Genomic DNA, 25,000 nt, shown 5'->3' with positions numbered 1-25,000 from the left:
CTGTCACGCATTCAAAGCCGCAATATAGCACAGCTACACACATGCACGCTAAGTATAGACACATAGGCCCTTATAGCCATAGCCAGCACACGCACGCACGTGCGTATACACACGTGCGTACACACACACGCACACACACACACACACACTCACACACACACGCACACCCACACGTACAAACACACACACAAAGACACACAGAGACACATGCACCAAACACACACACACACACACACACACACACACACACACACACACACACACACACACACACACACACACACACACACACACACACACACACACACACACCCAGAGACAGGCACACTCACACAAACACAACTTTCACTTTCCGTCAATTTCATAGTTTTCAGATTAAGGCCTAATAAACTCTTAAAAGAGACTGTTTTTTATGCTGGAATTCACATTTTTTACTCCCCTGCTCTTCATGCGTGACTGACTCTTCAGACTTCACACCATTTTCAATTTCTAACACCGGTACTCAATCAGTCTGCCATTGGTGTTCAAAAGGAACAGTGCATACAGAGTATGTGTGGGAAAGTGGGGAAAGTGGGGAAAGTGGGGAGTATAGGTGGGTGCCATTTTTCTTTTATTTTCTTTCGTGGAAAAGTGTCACAATACGCTGAGGCATCAGAGAGAAGGAGCTTTGAAAAGCTCCCCTTTCATGAGGCGTTTATACTGCCTGCCATCAGGCTGGAGCACAGGTGAGGAGGAAATGAACTCTGTGTGTGTGTGTGTGTGTGTGTGTGTGTGTGTGTGTGTGTGTGTGTGTGTGTGTGTGTGTGTGTGTGTGTGTGTGTGTGTGTGTGTGTGTGTGTGTGTGTGTGTGTGTGTGTGTGTGCTGTGACAAAGCTTGGTGGAGAGGGAGTCAGGAAGGTGGAAGAAAAAAAAAGAAATAAATAAAGAAAGAGAAAAGTGAGAGACAGATAAAAGAACAGAGATGGGATACAAACAAAAAACAAAACCTAAAGCAAGGAGAAAAACTACCATGAAAAGGAAAGGGATTGGTGAAGAGAGAGAGAGAGAGAGAGAGAGAGAGAGAGAGAGAGAGAGAGAGAGAGAGAGAGAGAGAGCAAGAGAGAGAGAGAGAGCAAGAGCAAGAGAGACAGACAGATGGAATGACCAACACTATCAGAAAGACAGCGAGAGACAAGGTCTTTGGCACACTCTTTAGTGAGGGTGCATCCTTTGTCCTTTTCTGCTTCTTTAGGGGTTGGGAGAGAGAAGAGGCAGAAAAGAGGAGATGGGGAGAGATGGAGATAGCGCACGTCCCACTGCGCCGTGCCTCACGGAGGCGATCTAATGGCCCCATCCCAGAGAGTGATGGAGGGGCACAAAAAAAAAAACACTCGCTTCAGACAGAAATGACCTCTTCTTCCTCCTATAACCTCTTCTATCTATCCACGGCACTGCATTCTCTCTGCGGAAAAATGCAAGTGTAGCAAGGAGAGAGGGCATTAGGGGGGAGACAGGGATAGGATGGGATAAGAGATGGAGAGAGAGAGAGAGGTGGGGGGGGGAGGAAGAGAGAAGAGGATGGAGAGAGCCTTAAAGGACTGCAGACTAATTCCAAAGTTAAAGAGGGGAAAGAGTAAAGTGGAGAAGAGGAAAAACAAACGCAGATGGAGATAAAATGGATCAAGGACCAGAGAGAAAGTGAGGTAGAGAGAAAAGAAAGAGAGGATGGAAAGAGTGAGAGAGGAGGTGAAAGTTTAGGATGAAAATAAAGGGAGATGGGGAGCAAAGGAGAAGGAGTGGGGGATAAATAAGTGCAACATTGAAGAGAGAGAGAGAGGAGTGTCAGTGTGAATAAAAGAGGGAGCAAGAGAGAGAGAGAGAGAAATGGAGATAAAAATGGATGACAGGAGGAGAGTGATGGAGAGCAGAACGCAGCGGAGAGCTTATTTCTCAGCGTGGTCCTGATTGCTGATGTTAATTACTCGCCAAGTGTTGATGAACTCAATTATCCCCTCACCCCCCCATTTAAACGACTCAACGCAGAAGGTCTCGTCAGTGCAAACAAGTATTTATTATGACAAAAAGAAAAAGGAAACAACATAAGAATAGAAGAAGAAAAAAACAAAAACAAACACACAAAAAACAAAGCAAAAAGCATAAACCGCACAGACTCAAAAAAAGAACTGTTTAGAAACATTCCACACTCAGAGCAGAACAGAAACACACATAATTTGCATTTTACGTTAAATATGCAGGATGAGGCTGGGGAAGGGGGTGTGTAGGCTGCTTTGGCGGAGAAATGGGAAAAGGAAAGAAGGGGGAAATCATGGGCAAGAAGCAGGCCTTGAATGTTCTAGAAACAGGCGTGCCAATCCCAGATTCTGAAATGAAAAGCCCCACCGCAAATTTGATCCAGCCAACTGTAACTCAGTTTATCATAACAAGTATGCAAGACAGGTAGGCCAGTTATTCAGTGAAGTCACCTGTGAGTTGGAAGGAAAGTGCAGCAGGAATTTTATTTTATATTCTAACCAGATTTTTGACACATCTATCTAGTAATAAAGGACATGATCAGTCGTCATCATCACAGTCATATCAAAAAGCTCACACTGTCTTATTTTAAACATGTATTCTACGGTACCTGATGGTACCTATTATGTTTTTTAAAAAACATAAATGGTACCATATCATACCCTAATAGGTGCTGTGATTCAAACAACAGCACCAGTGGGTGTCAAGCAGCAAAAACAACACAAAGGCTACAGCAACCCTTCATTAAAATACTTTTTCATTCATTTACAGTAAGATAAGCTTCATGATGTCTCTTTTACTTTGCCTTTTTTGTGAAGTATTGGTATCCATTTAGCCACATCTGGAATGTCTTTTTTGGGGGGTGGGGGGGTGGGGGGGGCTAGTGGTGATGATGCAGTTTGTTTTGTTTATCATCATGGATGTGGACATACCCAGCCAGGAGCAATTGATGTTTGGATCAGGACCCTGTTTCTCCAAATCGTCATTGCAAACCACTTGGCAACTTCGTAGGGTGCCAATGGGAAATAGCATCTCAGTTGCTAACTTATTTAGCGAATCTGTCAAGAGAACGCACCCCAGGATGGCTATACTGTAGGTTAGCACTTAGGGAATGAGGGAAGGTCATAGGCAAACACCATTCAATGGCCACTTAAGATTGAACAGTGAGGAGAAGGCTGGGAGAGGTATGGGTGTATGGGTGAAACAGAGAAGCTGGGAATTTCCGGTACTGAGGGTTGGGATTGGGATTCGAAGTCTGGGGAATGTTTAACATCTGTACAGAGTCAAATGGATCGATTCCATCAATATCAACAATAAACAATAAAAAAATGCACTGTAACAAAATGACATTTGAGCAAAAAATACAAATACAACACAATCAAAATACAATAAAAATAAATCATAACGTTTTTTTTTTCTCGTTAAATTAAAATTTTCCACCTCTTTTCCTGAGCAGAAACCATTCAAATTTGCCATATATCTTTCCCATTAGCAACGAGTGCTCCTTTCCACTCGGGTGTAAGGCCACACCTGATAGGTACTGTACAAAAACATCGCTTCAATCAAAACCCGGATCCTTGGGGCCCGCCATTGAAACGTCTCCATTTCCGACTATAGGGTCAGTATACTCTTCTCTCTTTCTCTGTCTTCCTCTTACACTCTCTGCTTCAGTCTCTCACACTGCATTCGATTTCTTTCTTGTTTTATCCTCTTCGCCCTCCTCTTCTACTTATCCCCACACCCACCGCTCTGGCTTCGAAGAGGAAGAAGACGACGACTTGAGCTGGACCGATTCGCTGGTGTCTTCGTTACCCTAGAAACGGGAACAGAGAGGAACATGACAGGAACGAATCAGGGCACAGTGGGACACAAAGAGAGCGAGACAGAAGCCACCTCTCAGTAGGTCAGGGTCAGTTCGCCATTCAGACTGAGCTCTCGTTAAGGCCAGGGCCCTAACGATGTAAACAGGCCATCACCTAGGCAACCACTGGCTGGCTCCATTTAGCCTTTGGTTTCGAAACCTGGGGGGTTGGGGAGCGCGGTAGTATTGGTATGTGTGTGTGTGTGTGCTGGTGCCCATGTGTGTCCATGTGTATTCTATGTGTGTATTCTTTTTACTCTTTCTCTCTCTCTCTCACTCTCTGTATGTGTGTGTGTGTGTGTGTGTGTGTGTGTGTGTGTGTGTGTGTGTGTGTGTGTGTGTGTGTGTGTGTGTGTGTGTGTGTGTGTGTGTGTGTGTGTGTGTGTGTGTGTGCGTGTGTGTGCGTGTGTCTGTCTGTGTGTCTGTGTGTCCGTCTGTTTGTGTGTGTGGGAAGGGGGTTGGGTGGTTCAAGGCATTGAAGGCAAAGGGAATTGATTGACAGAACACAGTAGAGAAAAGCTTGCCTCCATCCAAGTGGGTTTGAAAGGAACCTGCAGAACTCAACTGAACTGAAAAGGAATTTTAGGACAGCCAAGCAAATGAAAACATCAACTGCAGCCAGAAATCTCACATGCTAATTCACAGCAATTAACTACTTGCTTTTAGTTGCTCTCTACACAAAAAAATGTTGGCAGAAGAGGGGAAATGTAAGGCATGTCGCATCTGTAATAGGTTTACTGTCTGTTATTCTGTAATTTATAATGTAATTTAAAATTACATTTTTGGCAACTCCACATTAGTCAAAGTATTTTTTGAAGATATAATGCAGTACCAATCTGACAACCATGGTTACAGGAAAAAAATGTTTGCACTGCACGCACGCACGCACACGCACACACACACACACACACACACACACACACACACACACACACACACACACACACACACACACACACACACACACACACACACACACACACGCACACACGCACACACGCGCACACACACACACACACACACAGCCTTCTCTTGTACAATCACCGGGGTGCAGTGTGAATGTCACAAGCCTGCCTGTGGTGCTACCAGCTGTAACAATGGCCATTTATTGCGCTCCACACCCCCACCTCTCTCTCTGGTCTTCATCCCCTTGCCCTCATACCTCTCTCCCCCCACCTCTCTCTCTCTGGTCTTCCTACTCCTGTCTTCCCACCTCTCGTCCATCTCCCTTGTCCTCCCTCTCCACCTCCACCATGTTCTCTTTCTCTCTCCCTCTATCTACTGTATCTCTCTCTCTCTCTCTCTCTCTCTCTCTCTCTCTCTCTCTCTCTCTCTCTCTCTCTCTGGTCTCCATACTCCTGTCTCCCCACCTCTCGTCCATCTCCCTTGTCCTCCCTCTCGTCTCCACCTCCACCATGTTCTCTGGGCCTGACTAGATGGAGCTCTGCTGTCCACCCACAGGAGTACAGTATGTGGACGGGAGCGCTTCAGCGCTTTGACGGCTCGTTGTTCCAGCTGCCACTTAAGTGGCACAATGGCCACAGTTCACAGACAGACAGACGGACAGGCAGACAGACAGACGGACAGATGGACAGTCAGACAGCCAGGACGGACAGACAAGACGGACAGACAAGACGGACAGACAGACAGACATACAAGACAGACAGACAGACAAAAACGGACAGACGACACTTCACACTATCAACAGGATTTATTCGCTTTGTGTCTCTGAGCATGTCCACCCTTCTCACTCTTTCTGCTTTTGCATTTTCCTCCACCTCTCTCTTCTCTCTCTTTCTGGTTCCTTTTTTCATCCATTGCTATTTCTCCTACCCCTTTTCTGCTTCTCTCTCCTCTTCCCTCACTTTCTCTTACCACTTCTTCCTCTCTCTTTCTCCTCTGTATCGCTCTCCTCTACTTTCTCGGCTGCTTCTCTGTGCCTGTGTAATTGGACCTAGACTGTGTGACACTGTGTGTGTGTGACACTGTGTGTGTGTGTGTGTGTGTGTGTGTGTGTGTGTGTGTGTGTGTGTGTGTGTGTGTGTGTGTGTGTGTGTGTGTGTGTGTGTGTGTGTGTGTGTGTGTGTGTGTGTGTGTGTGTGTGTGTGTGTGTGCGTACGTGTGTGCGTGCGTGCGTGTGAGAGAGAGAGAGCGAGAGAGAGAGGATGTTGTTCGGCACAAAAAGAATGTCTCATCTCTCAAAGCCGCCCTGAGGCCCAACTGAGGAGGAAATTAAGGTGCACTTTAATCTATCTAAACGTGTCTCTTAACATTAATACACAGCAGTAGCTACAACTCCACTTCAATTGTTGTCGTGTAAACAAACTAAAGCACGCACACACACAGACACAGACACAGACACAGACACACACACCACACACACACCACACACACACCACACACACACACTTTGTATCTCCCTCTTTCTGCTTTCTGTTCACAAGGAGATGAATGCGGCTAAGGATCCATTGACAGCTCATGTTATATAACGGCATCACCACAGACAGGGACCGAGACAAAGAAGCAAAACAAGAAATGTTCACAAAACAGAATAGTCATTCAAGACCAAATCTGTACTACTTCCTTTCCAGAATAATAATACATTGAAAAAGTGTTCTGCATCGGGAGAGCTATGACTATGTTGTGTCGGTTTACGAATTAAAATACATCTACTGTATCTTCCAACCTATCCTGCTATCCTTCATCTCCCCACATGTGGCCTTGAAAGAGAGAGAGAGAGAGAGAGAGAGAGAGAGAGAGAGAGAGAGAGAGAGAGAGAGAGAGAGAGAGAGAGAGAGAGAGAGAGAGAGAGAGGGGCAAGAGAAAGAGGTAGGGGGGAGAGAGAGCGCAAAAGAGACAGTGAATGAGAGAGAGATTAGAGGGAGAGAGAGATTAGAGAGAGAGAGAGAGAGAGAGAGGCAAGAGAAAGATGGAGGGGGAGAGAGAGAGCGCAAGACAGAGAGTGAATGAGAGAGAAAGAGAGAGAGAGAGAGAGATGTTTTTTCACCTTCACCAAACAGTGTTAGCTTGAATGCAAATGAATAGCCGACAAGAGATCGGTAGAGATGCAGGTTGTCTGTGGAGAGACAGGAAGGGCTCGTGCGATACGCTATATACCTTGGTGGCGATGGCCTTGAGCTTGCCTAGGAGGGAGGGCTTGTTGGAGTACACCACCTCGTCCTCAAACTCCTCCCCCTCGCCCTCCATGATGGCACAGCTGTCCGCCGCCGGAAGCTCGCACTCCTTGTTGGCCGACATCACCAGGCGCGAGTACTTGTACTCCAACCTTAACGGAGAAGAAGAAGGAAGCATCAAGCAAAACTAAGGGTTAATGTTGTTGATTACTGGCGTACTGTGCAATCGGTCACACAGAAACAAAAAACGATTGTATTCCCGCTCATTTCCTATCCCTCTGTAACTGTCCTGTCACAATAAAGGCATAAAAAGCCCAAAAAATTGTCTTTAAAAAAATCTATTTCTGTCTATTCTCAACACAAAGCAAAAAACAAACACACACACATTATATGATGTCAGTGTCACTGATTTCAACAATTGCATGTATTCCAACCTTTACACACATACAACCATTAAGCAAAAAAAAATCATGATTTAGTACTGCTAATAACTTGCAATTGTATATACTCCAGGCTACCACAGGGAAGCGAGCATCACCCATAGATACATTAAGATTTAATTGCTTTTACTCCAACCTATCATAGAACAAGTGGGATCTGGGATATGGCCAGCTATGAAACAGGCTTATGAGTTAGACCCCTCTAATGAATGTTCAATACTCTTAACATTGCAATATTTACTTTTGGCTTGGTTTAGTAGATGAAAATACTTTCTGAAGGCTTTTATTACGTTCTTGTATTTTTACTTCACTACTGTATATCTGCAGAGATATTCCAATGTGTCTGGGTTGTATAATGTATAGAAATGACTAACAAAAACCTTGAACTTCGAACCCTGTTCAAATCAAACACAAAAAACACAATGATTTAAAGCCATTCATTTGAAGAAAATGGATCAGACGAGGCACCCATGCTACAATCAGCACCACAAGACTCAGGTGAAGGTCCTTCGGAGATGATGTGATGTGATTTCAATGTTGAGTAATCAATCATACCTTTCTACATGTGCATTTCATACGTCCCATGCTGTACATTTCCGTTATGACACAAGCGGCCTTCAAGGCTTACAACTTCTCATGAATTGCTAATGGATGATGGTGCCGCTGCCACCTCAACAGAGGGGCTCATACACACTCACTGTGTAGGCCTGTGCACACACAGACAAACCTATACACTATGGACAGACATACTGATACACGCACGCACGCACGCACGCACGCACGCACGCACGCACGCACACACACACACACACACACACACACACACACACACACACACACACAGACACACACACACACACACACACGCACACACACACACACACACACACACACACACACACTCCCTGGCTCCTGTGCCAACTAAGCAGCGTGTGTCACCAGTGCCATGCCCATGAGCGAGAGTGACACCCACCCACACACAAGCACTTCTCCAAACAACACAGGCATGCACACACGTACACACATACAGTACAAACGCGCACACACGCACGCATGCACACACGCACGCACCCCCCCCCCACACACACACACAAAATTCCCACCTCCTACACCAAGCAGTACCACCACATACAGCCAGTGCCATGCCCTGCCCACGTCCACGCCCATGTGACTTGTCTGACATGTGTGACTTGTGTGACCCACGCCATGCCACCCACCTCTTGTTCTTCTTCCAGAAGTAGCAGGTGAGGGAGATGAGCAGCACGGCGCAGAAGGCCCCCACGCCGGCGCCCACCTTCAGCCAGAAGTCCATGGCCTTGCAGGGCCAGGTCTTCTTCTCCGGCAGAGCCACGCCGCCCGTGCACAGCCTGGGCTCGTTCCACACGTAGTGCGTGTCCTGGGGAGTACACACAAGGCCAAGATGAGATGCTTCTTTAACACTTTAGAGTAGGGTTCACACGCTAGCCAATAATATATGCCTAGTTACTGTCTGCAGGGAAGCCGACAGGGTGAGACAAAGGGGTCACTTGTCCCGGGCCCAGGGAGAGAAGGGGACCAGAATTGGATCCTTATTACATTGTATTGATTGGGTTTGGGGCCCTTTCAGATGACTTTGTCCCGGGCCCAGCAAAAGCTGTCAGCCCCTGTCTGTCTGTCTAAGTCACTTACAAGACATGTGTTCAGGGCCTACTTGGTTCTTATTACCGCTATATCAATAATAAAGGCTTTATTGGCCGTGAACAAGAAATTTGGGAATAGACGCCTAACAGATGATTGATTTTGCTTGACACAATTTTTACAAGTCACTTATACAGACTGTTAGGCATGTGAAAGTGAAAGCCCAACTAGGAAACTCCTACTCCCATTGCCATAGTGACACAGCACTCCACAGCACACAGGAAAATTGCATTTTAGCCTCACCCGTGCAAGGGGGCATCCCCCAATGGTGCCGGAAAGGAAGCAGTGCGGCGGCACAGTACGATGCTCAGGGTACCTCAGTCATGATGGAGGATGGGGGAGAGCACTGGTTAATTACTCCCCCCACCAACCTGGCGGGTCGGGAGTCGAACTGGCAACCTTTGGGCTACAAGTCTGATGCTTTAACCGCTTACCCATGACTACCCTGCCATGTATTAGTGACTAAAATGTGAACCTTAAAATAAAGTGCTACCGTTGCTTCTCATCGGATGAGGTACAACCATTTATCAAATATTAGAACTTGTATTTACTCTCAATGGGTACAAATTGGATGTAGTTATAAGGAGTGTAGTGGTGTACTGAGTGAAGAGTTGAGATGCTTTACATTTGATATTCTTACAAAAATAGTAAAGGAATAGTAAGTAAGTTTAGGAATACATAGGCCTATTACATACACACATGCACATGCATGCACGCACGCACACACCCCAACACACACCCACACACACACACACACACACACACACACACACACACACACACACACACACACACACACACACACACACACACACACACACACACACACACACACACACGCACACACACGCACACGCACTCACACACACCTCTGACTTTAAACAATCTCCAAACCTCAGAGGGAACAAAAGTATTTTTAAAGAAAATTTTGTTATTCTTTGATATGCCCTCTCAATGACAACCCTCTGTGTTTTCATGTAAGCCTTTTAAGATTTTTTTTCCCTTTCATGTGTCACTGATTTTCAAAGTTGACCTTAACCTCTCTTTTAGATGTGATTTAATGGGTGGAGCAAGGGGGGGGAAAGATGATTAAAGATCAAGTAACCTAACCTCTGTAATGAAGTGATCTATTTCACACCTGATGAGGACACGAAACTAAAATATTATCATAAAACTTTATAAAACAAGTCTCATTTAATCCAGGATCCACAAATGTAATCATCTGATGATGGCAAAAAGGGCTACAATTACTAAAACCTAACTTTGCTCACAAATGTGGAAACATACTGGCAAAATATAATAAAACTTCAGAAAAATTGTTGCTTTTCAAATGAAAGGATATGTGAAAATAGTGCTCAGAAGAACACAGTAATTTTACTCTACTACTCGATCTGGCTTACATGGGCTGTATTAGGTTTAGGCACTGCACTACGAAATAAATCCTCAGTTTCGATTTGATAAATTTGGAACACCCAGTCAGCTACTCTGTGTGCATCCACTTCTACCGTTTTGCTCCAAGTTTTCCCATGACCTTAATGTTGGTAATGTGCGAGGTGTGCATAGGGAATTACTAAAAGCACAGTCATTGTCCATTCCAACAGCAGGCTCAATGGACAGCAGAATACTAAGATGATACACATGAATATGACAGTACTCCCTCTTTCTTTCTCTTTGTCTGTTTCTCTCCCTCCCTCTCTCTCCCTCCCTCTCTCTCTCTCTCTCTCTCTCTCTCTCTCTCTCTCTCTCTCTCTCCCACGCTCAACTAACTCTCTATCACATCTCCCTCTCTTTTAATTGCAATTTTAAAGTTAAGATGTTCATAGTTATTATGCTATTCATGCGCCTTGCTGGAACATTTCATGCAGCTATAGCACAAGAGGCGTGATGAGATGAGAGTACTATACTGCCCAACAAAGGCGAAGTGCAGTAACATATTGTAGTTACGGCAAATATGACACAGCAATATCTCTAAAATTGGGCCTTCAGACTTCCGCACAAGATAAAGGAGGCGTTCTGAAGACCATTTTCAGTCTAAGCTCAATTTTGATAAAATATCTAGTTACTGGGTGTTGCCTTTGTACTAGTAGGGCAGTATAGCCTTTGCTGGAACATCACCTCGGTTATACAGCCTGTACCTGAACGTCGCCCCGGCAGGCTCCCTCGATCTCGTGGTAGTCGGCCTCGGTGCAGCGTGGGCAGGCGCTGGCGCTCTCCCACAGGAAGTTGAAGGTGCAGCCATCGCAGGTTCCCGCGGGGCACTCGCTACAACACACAGGACCAAAGAAGACGGGGGCGTGAGGACAATGGCAAGTCAGTGCCAAGGAAAATGCCAGGACTGTGGCATAGCAGCTCCAACTTGAATTGGAGAGCTACTGGGTGGTGAAAATATGTGGCGAAAACGTGCATAATAATCAGGACTGAAGAGGAAACAATGGCCGCTATTACTACGCTATAAAAAAAAGGATCATTAGCCTAAAGCGGCCGTCTCTGGCAGTCATTTATTTATGAAGGGGACATTTATAGAACAATGTGTGGAAATAATCAATTAATTTCTGAGATGAATAGAAATATGCGTTGCGCGAGGCAATGCAAGGCAATTAAGGATTTATCACAAAAGGAGCAGAGCAGGAGGAGCCAGAATCGAGGTGGGAGCGGCCATTTCAAAGGCTGCATGGAAAAAGGCAAAAGCCCTTCTGGGCTAAATCAATATCACACAGCATGGAGGATCTTTTGAGTGAATGCAATTGAAAAGACAAGGCTTAGTCTGTAGGAAAGCAACGTCCATGGGCTAAAATATATGCAACTGTGCAACAAAATCCATCTCATTTGGCTTTGCATTACACAGCAAGAGGGGCAACATGCTAGAAGTGATCCCCCGCTATCATACAGACATGTACTGTATACCTTTTTAAAGATATTTTTGGACTTTTATGCCTTTATTTGTATAGGACAGAGAGTGTGACAGACAAGTGAGTGAAAGAGAGATAGGGAAGGATTGGGAAATGATATTGAGCCCGTTTACATTACCACAATATCGGGTTATTGGAACAAACAGGTTATTGGAGTAAACTGTTAATTGATGTAAACATGAAGTGCGTTGGTTTCCTGCGTTCCACTCAAGTGTGTGACACGAAGCTAGAATTTAAGGCTTGTGATTGGCTACTTATCATTCTGGAATGTCAATATCCTGATAATAACCCCATTATGCTGGATACATGTCTTCAGAAATCAGTTTACTGTATTAGCAAAAAACTTACCTGTGCAAATCGGATTTCTACATAAAACGATAACGGCAATAAACCGATTATTAAAACTGTTTATTCCGTTTACATGAGCACTTCAATAAACCGGTTACTCCAAAAACCTGATTATAAATGGTTTATTGCTGTGCATATAAACGAGCTCAATGGGTCATAGGCTACTCGATTCCCGGTCACTGGGTATGGGGCCTTAGCACACTAAGCCATGGTGGCCAATATATACAGACACCATACTGAGAAAAAAGAAAGAAATGTTGCTGCAGCTCCAGTGCCAAATTAATCATTTGCAGGAAAACATGAACTGCGTACATTTTCCGCTGTTCTCAATGACATCAGATTTTGTTAAGGTATACAGTATGCCTACTCTGTGGAACACCTTTCAAACACGCATGTTTACAAGAAATAGCCTACATTTGCCGCATATCAAGACTGGACGCATATTTCTGCTAGGTCGTGTCAAAAGTATCAAGGGAAATCCGCGGTGTTCACTTGCAGTACTTGAGATTGCGGTTGTGTTTGTGTGTGTTGGTCTGTGTGTGTGTGTGTGTGTGTGTGTGTGTGTGTGTGTGTGTGTGTGTGTGTGTGTGTATGTGTGTGTGTGTGTGTGTGTGTGTGTGTGTGTGAGTGTGTGTGTGTGTGTGTGTGTGTGTGTGTGTGTGTGTGTGTGTGTGTGTGTGTGTGTGTGTGTGTGTGTGTGTGTGTGTGTGTGTGTGTGTGTGTGTGTGTGTGTGTGTGTGTGTGTGTGTGTGTGCATCCGTGCGCGTGTGCGTGGGTTCATGTATGTGTGTGTGTGTGTTTCATACCTGGGCACTGACAGCTCTCCTCTGGCAGATTTTTCCGGGTTGCAGCGCAAGGTGACCACTGCGTGTCGGCCGCTGTCACAGGAGGCGGTGGCCTGGGGGGAGCTGGTGACAAACACCAATTAATGCCCTCGCTCACTCGCTCACTCACTCACTCACTCACTCACAGCACCATGACACCTTATCACTGCAATGCTTTCACTATCCGACCTGTACCATTATATAATATAGATGGTGTTCCAGTCACACTGCAGTATTGTGCTCCCCTCTGTCACAATTACTGTGCAATGTGCATGTACAGTTCAAAAATAACTCGACACTAAAAGGGAATATTGTGGCGCAGAGCAGCGAAGCATTTCCGGCCATTACACTCAACTTTCCAATGTAGGATAACAGCCATGTTTTCTTTATTTTCTTCCATTATTGCAAAGTGCATAATACATCTCTGTGCCTTGCCATTCGTGTAGGTAGAGCCTTGTCATATTATCCTGAAATAGGCATTGGCGATATGGCCAGAGAGAGTAGAGAGAGAGAGGCTCCATTGGCCCATTGTTTCCGGGTTCTATTAGGCAGACCTAGGCAGACCTAAGGACTGTTCTATTCAATGCTAGGAACATTATGACACCCCTTTTAGGCAGACCGGAACCTGGTCATGTTAGGTGCCCATAGAAACCTATTACAATGGCATATCTCTATACTTAAAGAATCTCTGATATGGCTACTGAGTGCCAAGCGTTAAGAAGACAGACCTGGTCATGACACTGTAATGCACCCACTATTTTCTCCTCTTTCCTGTCTGTGGGTGTCAACAGCTTATCCCGCTGCTAAACTGGTTCAGCTCTGCTAAATCGGCAGCGTTCCCAAGGTAATTTGGTTAGTGAGGCAACTGTCTACACAGATTTATGTTAACAAATCTCTTCATGAATGAATTCTGGGAGGAAGGGGGATAAAAAATTGCACCGTGGGGGATTACGTTGCCCAAAACTAAAAATATCCCCAAATCTGAGCGTACCGGTAAAAGAAGTTGACATCTGGAACTTTCTTAGACGTTTCTGGAAACAGATCAGGCTTGACAGTGACACCATCAAGTGTGTTCTCCACGGAAGCACCTACAATGTGGAGTAAACAGAGAGAGGGGGAAAGAAAGAGACAGATTAATGCAACGTATTTTGAAATCCCCTGCACACACCGGAAACCAAGTTTATGTGAAAATGAGTGTTATCAGTGTACTTTCACCAACAAGAAATATAACCATGACCTCCCAAATATGTTGAGGGTCTATGTTTAGGGGGTGGGGACCCAAAATAAAAAAAATGATAATGATAATGATAATAAAAACTGAATATCGTTAAAACATACTGACGAAATACTGAATAAAATTTATCAGAGAGGTTTGGCTAGAAATGACAGTGGGATGACTATTGAATTTTCCTGACTGCACAACTTCCACAAAGAAGCCCTCTTTTTTCATTTTGGAGTAGTCCCTTTCTGATATGATGTTACTGCACCACATCAAGGAATATGAGGAAGCATTTGAGCATACAAAACCTTAGGACACACAGGACAAAGGGCACATGTCGTGAACACGAAAGCCAACTGTGTCCACCACTCTGGCCATGAAGCTTTGTGTCATCACTGATGGAAAAGTGGAACTTAACATTTTATCTCGGCTTTCACAGTGTGAAGCAACCTTGCAGGTCTCAGCAAAACTACCTATCTTGAGTCCTGAAATGTTCACATCAAATAAATAAAAAACTGATAGCGAACCATTTGATTACACTTTTTTTGGCGGAATTTAATCTCTTACATGATCCGTGACTTGTGATGGGAAATGAGTCTCTCACCGTGTCATCCTCGCCGTGCTGATTTTGACTTAAAATTTGCCTCGTTACATAATGTGCCGCACTCTATCAAAGATGTCACTAAATCAATCCCACACTTTTCCCCACCCTCTCTGCCTTTCTGCCTCCCTCCATCCCTCCCTCCCCTTCTCTCTCTATCCCTCCCTCCCCTCTTCCCTCCGAGGTGGGTGTGGAGCATGCACGGTGTCAGATAACCCCCTGTGTGGCACACGCACACCTTGTCTGCTGAGTCGAGGTATACTGTACTGTAGGGAAGGTGAGCTCAAATCGAGAAAAAAAAGAAGAAAAAAAAAACGAATTAGACACGTCTCTCTACTTCTTGCGTCTGGGTCTGCCGTTCTACAGAGCCGGGATTTGGGTGTCTGGACCTTGACGCTGAAGCACCTGGTAAAGTTATGATGAAAGAGTGTGGAGATATCCTGACGTTCCACAAAAAAGCCCTGCCAGCAGATTTCTGCAAACACTCTCGTTCCTGCACAGTATGAAAACCAGTGTTGAGTCAACACTTGGAGAGTACTCTGGCGCCAAGTACACTCTAGAAGATGTTATATTGACTCCCAAATGAACACTGCATAATTTACTGTGTGTACACATTCACACACCTTCACCAGCACTTTCTCACACCCTCACTGTCAATGTTGATGTGTGTTATGGGGTGCTCATTGCTATGCTTTCTTGAGATGGAAGTGGTGTATCACTTTCTTGGCTAATAAGTACCTAGAATCCCACGTATGGTACTTAATGACTCCGAGGGGTAACCTTGAAAGTCAGCGGTTTAATGAGGTTGTAAGATGGAAGAAATCCAAACTCAACAGGAAAAAAAACAGGAATTCAAAGTTGAAACAGCAAAAACGACATAAATACAAAAAAACAATCACACACCCCCACACACACACACACTCAGAAACATGTGCACACATAGCAGTCTAACAGACAAAATACAAACAGACACTCTCAGACTACTGGGATTCAAAGTTGAAGCAGCGAAATCATTTGTGTATACACTCTGCAACACGCACATCCCTCAACCACACACACACACACATACGCACACGCACATGCGCACACACACACACACACGCACACGCACACGCACACACACACGCACACACACACGCACACACACACACACACACACACACACACACAATCCACCACTTCCGCCTCACACTAATAATCTACAGCATCTTGCCTCGTAGCAACTTCACCCATTTGATTTTCCCCATACAGTACTCCCACCACATACACTCCCTGATGAGGCGCACTGCAGGAGGACGGGGGAGGAGGAAGGAGAGATGAACAGAGAGTGGCAGAGGAGAGGAGAGGAGAGGAGAGAAGAATGAGGATGATGATTAGGACGAAGTTGAGGGAGAGGAGAGGAGAGGAGAGGAGAGGAGAGGAGAGGAGAGGAGAGGAGGAGAAGCAGGAAGGGACAGGAGAGGAGAGGAGAGGAGAAGAGAAGAGGAGAGGAGGAGAGGGGAGAGGAGAGGAGAGGAGAGGAGAGGAGAGGAGAGGAGAGGAGAGGAGAGGAGAGGAGGAGAAAGAGGAGGGGGAGAGGAGGATGAGGAGAAAGAGGAGGAGGAGAGGAGAGAAGGAGGAGGAGGAGAGAGGGTGGAGTGAAGAAGTGAGGTGATGACTCATCCTGACTCAGAAAGGAGAAATTTGCAAAACAGTGTGTGTGTGTGTTTGTGTGTGTGTGTGTCTGTGTGTGTGCGTATGCGCGCGTGTGTGTGTGTGTGTGTGTATGTGTGTGTGTGTGTGTGTGTGTTTGCGTGTGTGTGTGTGTGATTGTACTGCTGCTGATGCTACTGTGTTCCGCCTCATATGCCACGGGGCACAAACTCGGCGAGGTTGGGGGTGGCCAAGGCGAGATAGGGAAGCGGGTAGGGTGGGGAGCAGGAGCAGGAGGAGGTGGGGGAGATTAGCAGCTGAGGTGCGGGGCGTGGAGGTGCTAATGTCTTTGTGTGAAATGAGACTACGGCAAACACACACCTCGCAGCACCTCGGAGCCCTGGCCTCCCCCTTCCCTTCTCCCCCACACACTATTGGAATGAGAGAAGGACTGCAGTGGTATAGCGGAGTGCACTCTCTCGTTTACCGGTACTCAACAGAATGGCTATTTCCATCGAAGATACACATCGCTGTAAAGCGATGCGCATTAAAAAGACAGACATGACGGACAAGCAGTTATATCGCTACAAAGCTGATTTTGTCGCATTCACTTAATTCAATTCAACAAACCAGACACCTTATATCGCTGGAAAAATAATTCGACTTAAGACTTAATTCATGTCTTACTCAAGGACACTTCAATCTAGCCACGGAAAAATTATGACTTGAACTTGAATCCAATCGCCCCAAACAATAACAATAAATAGTTCATAAACAATCGATTGAATGTGGGGTTGAATCATCAGCTTCGGTATATTATTAAGCTAAAGAAAACCTTACTACACATTGATTTCTCATCTTGAGATGTTTAAGTCTGTCTGTCTGTCTGTCTGTCTGTCTGTCTGTCTGTCTGTCTGTCTGTCTGTCTGTCTGTCTGTCTGTCTGTCTGTATTCAAACCACCTTAAATCTGTGTGTAGACCAGAAACGACCTCATGGCGAAACTTCTTCAGCGACCTAAGCTACCTGGGTCGCGTAGGTCGTTTCTGGTCTCCTTTCTGGAGGGTCGGCAACCAAAGCAGCGACCAAAGGGAATTGGCCAGAGAGAATAAAGCGAACTCATGGCGAAACTTCTTCAGCGATCTCAGCTTTATTCGCTCTGGACGTGATATTGACATGTTTGATTTAGCTAATCACGTAACAGCTCTGGATTTACAGCCTGGGACATTCAGAGATATGAACATTCCAAATGTTTTTGCGAACCAAGTCATAGCTCATTACCATAATATTAGCTTGACTTTAATCGCTGAAATTCGCTTTGGTCGCTCAGGTCGCTCCGCTCCTGGCGAATTCCCTTTGGTCGCCGCTTTGGTTGCCGACCCTCCATAGAGAAATAACAATTTGAGTAGGTAGTGTAGGTCGCTCTTGGTATACACATAGCTTAACAGTATGACGTTGTCATAGACATGCTGTTTTTCACCACACTGTGATATGACAAAACGATTGTGGTAAAATTTAACTAACAGTAAAAGAGCCAAAGTCTCACCCAGGAAGGAATCTGCCAGGCTGATAGACTGAGAAGACAGTGCTGTTCTGAAGCCCCGCCCATCTGCAGGGATGATGGTTGATTGGCAGATGAATGACTGAACGGCATTGGCCAGTTCGGAGCCCTCGCCACTCTGGGACTCCTTATTGGGCAGGTCCGTGACATTGTCAAGGCAGACGGCCACCCTCTGGCCCTAAAACAGGAAACAAGAGAACAGAAATGAAATACAAAATATCGCCAAGTAGCCAGTTCTGCCCGAATTCTCCCAATCCCCCCCCCCCAACTTCTAAGTGACGATTGACAAAGTGACACACACAGACACACACACACACACACACACACACTCCCTCCCTCCCTCTCTCTCTCTCTCTCTCTCCCTCCCTCTCTCTCTCTCTCTCTCTCCCTCTCTCCCTCTCTCTCTCTCTCTCTCTCTCTCTCTCTCTCTGGTTCAGTCTCTTGTTTCCAATCTCTTCTTCTTGCTTACACACTCACTCTTGCTCTTACAAACACTTACTCGCCTACTCTCTCATCCTCTGCTTACTCATTCACTCTTCTCACTTGCTTACTCAACTTGCACACGTACACACACACACACACGCACACGCACACGCACACGCACACACACGCACACACACACACACGCGCACAGTACGTACCTCCGGTCCACAGAGGCTGATGTTGAACTGGTGGAAGTACTTGGTGCCCTTGGAGGTGAAGCTGGGCCCGTTCATGATGGAGCCCACCTGGCTGAGGGCGCTGAAGTCATACACAAACGTCTTATTCTGCTCCATATGGGAGAAGGAGCAGTCACTGTAGCATACACTGTGTTCCTGCACACACAGAGAGATGGACACGCACAGACACAGACACAGACACAGACACAGACACAGACACAGACACAGACACAGACACAGACACAGACACAAACACACACACACACACACACACACACACACACACACACACACAAAAGGTGTTAGAACGGCTTTAACTGACACAATATCCTGTTTATCTAAAACCACATTGCACAGCGCAGAGTTATTTCCTCGTCGGAGGTGTATTTTAGAGATCAGAAAAAATGTCGGTCGGCAGCCGGGCAAGACAGGCAGGCAGGCAGCACTATACTAGGGCAGGGCTGTGACAGACGGCATTTTCCTGTCTGGATTCTCCCTGAGACGAGGCCTGTGGCGACAGTGTCTCTGTGCCCACCGGGAGTCAATCCTGAGCGGAACCCAGCTCAGCGGGGGGGCCACAACCTTTCATTCCCCGGGTGCCAAGTGAGGCACAGAAGCAAGGAAGAGAAAGAGACTAGTGCTCCAGACAGACAGACAAGCATTCAAACACACACACACACACACACACACACACACACACACACACACACACACACACACACACACACACACACACACACACACACACACACACACACACACACACACACACACACATCTACGCACTCAACTGTAAATACCCTTAATACACACACACACACACACACACACACACACACACACACACACACACACACACACACAGTGCACACATGCACATACAAGCACACACACAAAAATGCACACACACACACACACACACAAACACAAATACGCACACACAAACTGTAAAACTCTCTGTCTCTCTCCATACACAACACACACGCAGGCACACACACGCACGCACGCACGGACGCACGCACGCACGCGCACACACACACCCCATTTCCACATTAAGAGGCATTGTGACATTGGATCTGGCCTCCCATGTGGTATCTTCACAGAGACAGACAGACAGGAGCGACTGAAAGGAAGAGGGGTCGTCAGTCAGTCCTCCTTTACCCAGCCCAATGCCATCATGTCTGGGCACGGCGGGGAAGAGGCCAGCCTCTGGTCACCCAGCACTGAAGCGCTTAAAAGCAAGTCTTCCGTTTGCTTCCCTTTGTGCTTCAAATGGTGACTAATGTCTGCCCACACTGCTTATTCTCACTCCGTTTATTCTACTAAGAGTGTCTAAATGGAGAAAAATATGAAAATAATACCGTATATCAATGAGTGTAGCATGATGTATATTTTATAGGCTGCATGGGATTGTTTGTCTTCATTATATAGTTGAAAGTATAGACATTTGTATAATATGTCTTTAGCCCCCTGCAGTTATTTCTTTACACTTTTTTGAGTATGATATTTTTGTATTATATCTGTCTTTTCAGTTTTATATGTGAGATTAAGTGCGCAGATTGCATGAAAACATTTTTATTTTTTTAAACTGACAGAGAAAACGTTTGCTCCATCATTAAAACACAGGAGGGGACACACAAGAAACAACAATCCTATACAGCCAACCCTCGCCTTACCTTGTTGCTCCTGCTGCCAGGCCCACAGGGCAGGCACGCCTCGCGGCCGTAGATCTCGTGCCCGGTGAGGTAGGTGTTGGGCGGGCACTCCTGGCAGCGGTTGGTGTCCTTGTCGATGTAGTGGCCGGCCGGGCAGGGCACGCAGGACGAGCCCGAGTGCTGGGAGATCAGGGCACAGGCGCGGCACGAGGACGACACCCCGTCCAGGGCATTGGTCACCGTGATGGAGTAGATCTTCACCATGTCGTTCACGTACTGCCGCACCTGGGATAGGGGGTGAGGGCGGGGCATGTGGGGAGAGAGAGTGGTGAATATAGTCATACAAGACTGTACAAATCTGTACTACGTCCGAATAATAATAAACTAGAAAAACTCAATGCATAATTTGACATATTTGTGTCTGTTTACTAATTAAAATACATGTACAGTATCTTCCAACCAATCCTACAATCCTTCATCTTCCCACATTTGGCCTTGATAGAGAGAGAGAGAGAGTGAGAGAGGGAGAGAGAGAGAGAGAGAGAGAGAGAGAGAGAGAGAGAGAGAGAGAGAGAGAGAGAGAGAGAGAGAGAGAGAGAGAGAGAACTACAGTACGCATCTACTGCAAAAGTGTGCTTGGGTATGTGGATGTGTTTGAGAGGAGGGGGGGCGTCAGTGTGTCAGTGACATGTGTGCAAGTCTGTGTGTGCAACTGTCAAATGTATGTGTTTTAGCATACAGTAGACGTTAGGGGTGGGCGATATGGCAAAAAAAGTCATATCAGAATATTTTTACATAAAATCTCGATTCCGATTTTTCATTACGATCTTCCATCGAAAATATAAAAACAACAAAAAAACCAGGCATTTCATATACTTGCAATTATGCATTAGCAATAAAGTAAATGTAAACACACTGATGACACTCTCATAAAGTGCACAACTGAAACACAATCATGTTAAGAATGAAAGACAAGAATGAAGACAACAACACTAAGTAAGTAGACATCACTCTGATACTGATAGCAAACATCCTCACTGCAAGACCATCAACTATACAATTTCTCCACTTTTGACAGATTCGAGACGATCTTGTACTCGATTTCACGATTCACGATTAAATATCGTCGTATCGCCCACCCCCAAGTAGGCATGCATCACGTGTGTCCAAGCATGCAGTGTTGCACGATCACACCGCCACTCACATCTGTGGCCTGGTTGGTCCTCTGGAAGGCCCAGGTGTAGGAGACGGATGCGTTGACAGTCATGATGTGGGTGTAGGACTGCTTGTCCTTGCTGCCCTCCCAGGAGCCCACCACATTGGTGCTCTTCCTGTTCACATCCTGCACAGTAACCAAAACAAAAGGAGTCAATCTGTTGCATGGCCTCGCCAAAAGATCATTGACACTCTGGCAACATACGGCAACACCAATGCGTCGCTATGAACGCCAACGTGGACAGTTCCGGACTGAATAAATGGGCGTGTCATATGACATCACAGCATAGGATTTTTTTTCAGTAAACTGTAAATACAGACGAGAAAGAGGGGGGAGGGACAGGGTAGACACAACTCACACAAAAACAAGCAGCGAACATAACAACATAGGAATTTTATTTCAATACGCTAAACTTTAATACATAGAATGTTGTGAAATTAGTTGTTGTCTAGGAGACATTTCGATTCGATTTAAATATTTCGATTGTGGACTTAAACATTTCAGTGCGTCTGCTTGTCTTTGCTGCCCTATAGCCCGCCACGTTGGCGCTCACCCTGTTTACATCCGGAAGAGTAAACAAAGCAGCTGATCTGTGGCAGAGCTGCGCCACTCCATACACCTCACAAAACCACTTAGGCCATATTGATCTCACACTGCCAACACAGAGATGGGAAACAAACATACACCTGCACACACACGTACGCACGCACGCATGCACGCGCGCTAGGGTGCATCAGTTGCCCCCTATGAAAAGATATCGCCTTGGCCCTATAGTAAAAATGTTCTACACCCAGTAAAAACACACTGTGTAAAATATTTTGAAATTTGGATGAAGTCTACCGGGGCCACCAGCCCCATGAAAATAGGAAATAATGGTGATAGTCAAAATCTTGGAATAGAAATGGACATTTTGCTGCATAAAGCTACCCAATAAAAACATGTTGTCTTGGCTGGGTGATAAAAATGTTCTATGCACAGTAACATCACTCTGTGTAAAATATGTTGAAATTTGGATGAAGTCTACCGGGGCCACCAGCCCCATGAAAATAGAAAATAATGGTGATAGTCAAAATCTTGGATAGAAACAGGACTGGACTGGCCATCTGGCATGGCGGGCATTTTCCGGTGAGCTCCGCACCCTCGTGGAACCCCATTTTTTTTATTTTTTACATTACTGAAAATAGGGGCCCATGAGGGTGCAGGGCCCACCGGTGAGTCAGTTCTCCGGCACTAATAATAATGAGGGGGCCCCCTTAAATCCAAAAGTGCCCGGGCCCTATTTATTGCTCAGTCCAGCCCTGAATAGAAATGGAGATTTTGCTGCATAAAGCTACCCAATAAAAACATATTGACTCAGCTGTGTGATAAAAAAACATGTTCTATGCACAGTAAAATCACTCTGTGGAAAATGTGTTGAAATTTAGATTAATTCTACTGGGTCCACCAGGCCCATGAAAATACAAAACAATGGTGATAGTGATGGGCAACCTGGATTCCAAAGTCCAGTGCCACATATTCCAAATATAGCCAATATAATGAACCAGCTGACCCACTGCCAGTATCAAGTAAGAGATTGCGAAGTTGTATGACTTTTGTGTGCTTCACCTGTGGGCCTACAGGATTGTACAGGTAGCTGTTAATACCTGGTGGAACATCTGTACTAAAGCTGTGAATGCTCCTTGGAATGACTTGTGTTTTTTCAAGAAATCCCTGCAGTAGTTCAATAGAGATCATACAATGCAACTATGTGATGTTGGAAAGAGCGGCTTCCCAAAACCTGTACTTAAGTGGCTTCTAGGTATGTCATGGGTATCACCAGGTCCCGAGTACATTGCCAAGGGCCTCTCAGGTAAGTTATGGTACTCATCTGATGGAGTAAAGTGAAATACTACCACAGGCGATGGGATAAAGAAGTAATGGCACTCTTCAATACAGTTTTATTGACTGCCTTGTAGCCTAGGCATTCCAAGGCACATTCACAGCTTTAGTACAGATGTTCCTCCATGAATTGTAGGCCCACAGGTGAAACACACAAATATAACAGTCATGCAGCTTTGCAATCTCTTGCTTGATACTAGCAGTGGTCCAAGGCAGCAAGGAATTGATATTGTGTTGCAAAAGAGCAAATTTGCCTAAATATAGCAGTTTGACCATCAGTCTGTCCTGAGACTGAAGTCTGTGTAAGTGGATCGACTGAATACACAACCTGCTTAGATATTCCTTCTGTTTGTGCTCCCAATACAGGTGATTTCACTAATTACCTCATCAACCTGGCTTAAGTGGTAATTAGGCTCAGCTGGTTCATTATATTGGCTGGGGCAAATGTGTCACGCGGTTTGTCCACCTCTGTTTTAAGACAATGGCAGACCTAGATTCAAAAGCTACAATCCAGTGCCACAGATTTCAAATTACCTGGTTTTACCTGTCCAAATGCCCTAACTGGAAAGGTAACACTAGGTATGTCATTTGGAATATGTGGCACTGGACTTCAGCTTTGGAATCCAGGTTGCCCATCACCATCACCATTATTTTGTATTTTCATGGTCTGGTGGACCCGGTAGAATTCATCTAAATTTCAACATATTTTACACAGAGTGATTTTACTGTGCATAGAACATTTTTATCACACAGCCAAGACAATATGTTTTTATTGGGTAGCTTTATGCACCAAAAATGGCCATTTCTATTCCAAGATTCTGACTATCACCATTATTTTCTATTTTCAGGGGGCTGGTGGCCCCGGTAGACTTCATCCAAATTTCAAAATATTTTACACAGTGTGTTTTTACTGGGTGTAGAACATTTTTACTATAGGGCCAAGGCGATATCTTTTCATAGGGGGCAACTGATGCACCCTAACGCGCGTGCACACACACATACGTGTGCACACACACATACGCATGCGCGCGAACGCACACACACACACACACACACACACACACACACACACACACACACACACACACAGCTAGACATGAATGCACACACCACACATACACACATGCACACATATACACATGCACGCACAGACATCTATACCCACATGCATACACTATACATCCACAACACAAATGCACACCTACAAATATACAGATTTTAAACACACAAGACCTACACACAGACAAGCATATACACGCAGACATACTGTGCACATGCACACGCAGTCTGCATTACAGTTGCCATTGGCGTCGCAATACAAATAATAATGAAACAGTGATGTACTGGTTCACACTCTATTTGCACTCCATTCTCTGTG

At 45.5% G+C, this 25,000-nt stretch overlaps 1 protein-coding gene across 1 annotated transcript in view; it reads right to left on the bottom strand.

Moving 5' to 3' along the window:
• Positions 1–2,036: 2,036 nt before the first annotated feature.
• elapor2a (endosome-lysosome associated apoptosis and autophagy regulator family member 2a) overlaps positions 2,037–25,000 on the bottom strand; it is a 65,755-nt gene continuing 42,791 nt past the window's right edge. The window contains exons 13-22 of the mRNA XM_063197285.1: positions 21,733–21,870; positions 20,550–20,813; positions 18,856–19,029; positions 18,200–18,392; positions 14,195–14,291; positions 13,186–13,287; positions 11,258–11,384; positions 8,663–8,841; positions 6,989–7,157; positions 2,037–3,823 (exon numbers count right to left, since the gene is read on the bottom strand). Coding sequence (XP_063053355.1) covers positions 3,740–3,823; positions 6,989–7,157; positions 8,663–8,841; positions 11,258–11,384; positions 13,186–13,287; positions 14,195–14,291; positions 18,200–18,392; positions 18,856–19,029; positions 20,550–20,813; positions 21,733–21,870 — 1,527 coding nt within the window. The 3' untranslated portion in view covers positions 2,037–3,739. The remainder of the gene's footprint in view (positions 3,824–6,988; positions 7,158–8,662; positions 8,842–11,257; positions 11,385–13,185; positions 13,288–14,194; positions 14,292–18,199; positions 18,393–18,855; positions 19,030–20,549; positions 20,814–21,732; positions 21,871–25,000) is intronic.

The sequence above is a fragment of the Engraulis encrasicolus genome, chromosome 4, assembly GCF_034702125.1.
Source record: "Engraulis encrasicolus isolate BLACKSEA-1 chromosome 4, IST_EnEncr_1.0, whole genome shotgun sequence".
NCBI lineage: Eukaryota > Metazoa > Chordata > Actinopteri > Clupeiformes > Engraulidae > Engraulis > Engraulis encrasicolus.
This window is presented reverse-complemented; position numbering and strand designations above follow the sequence as displayed.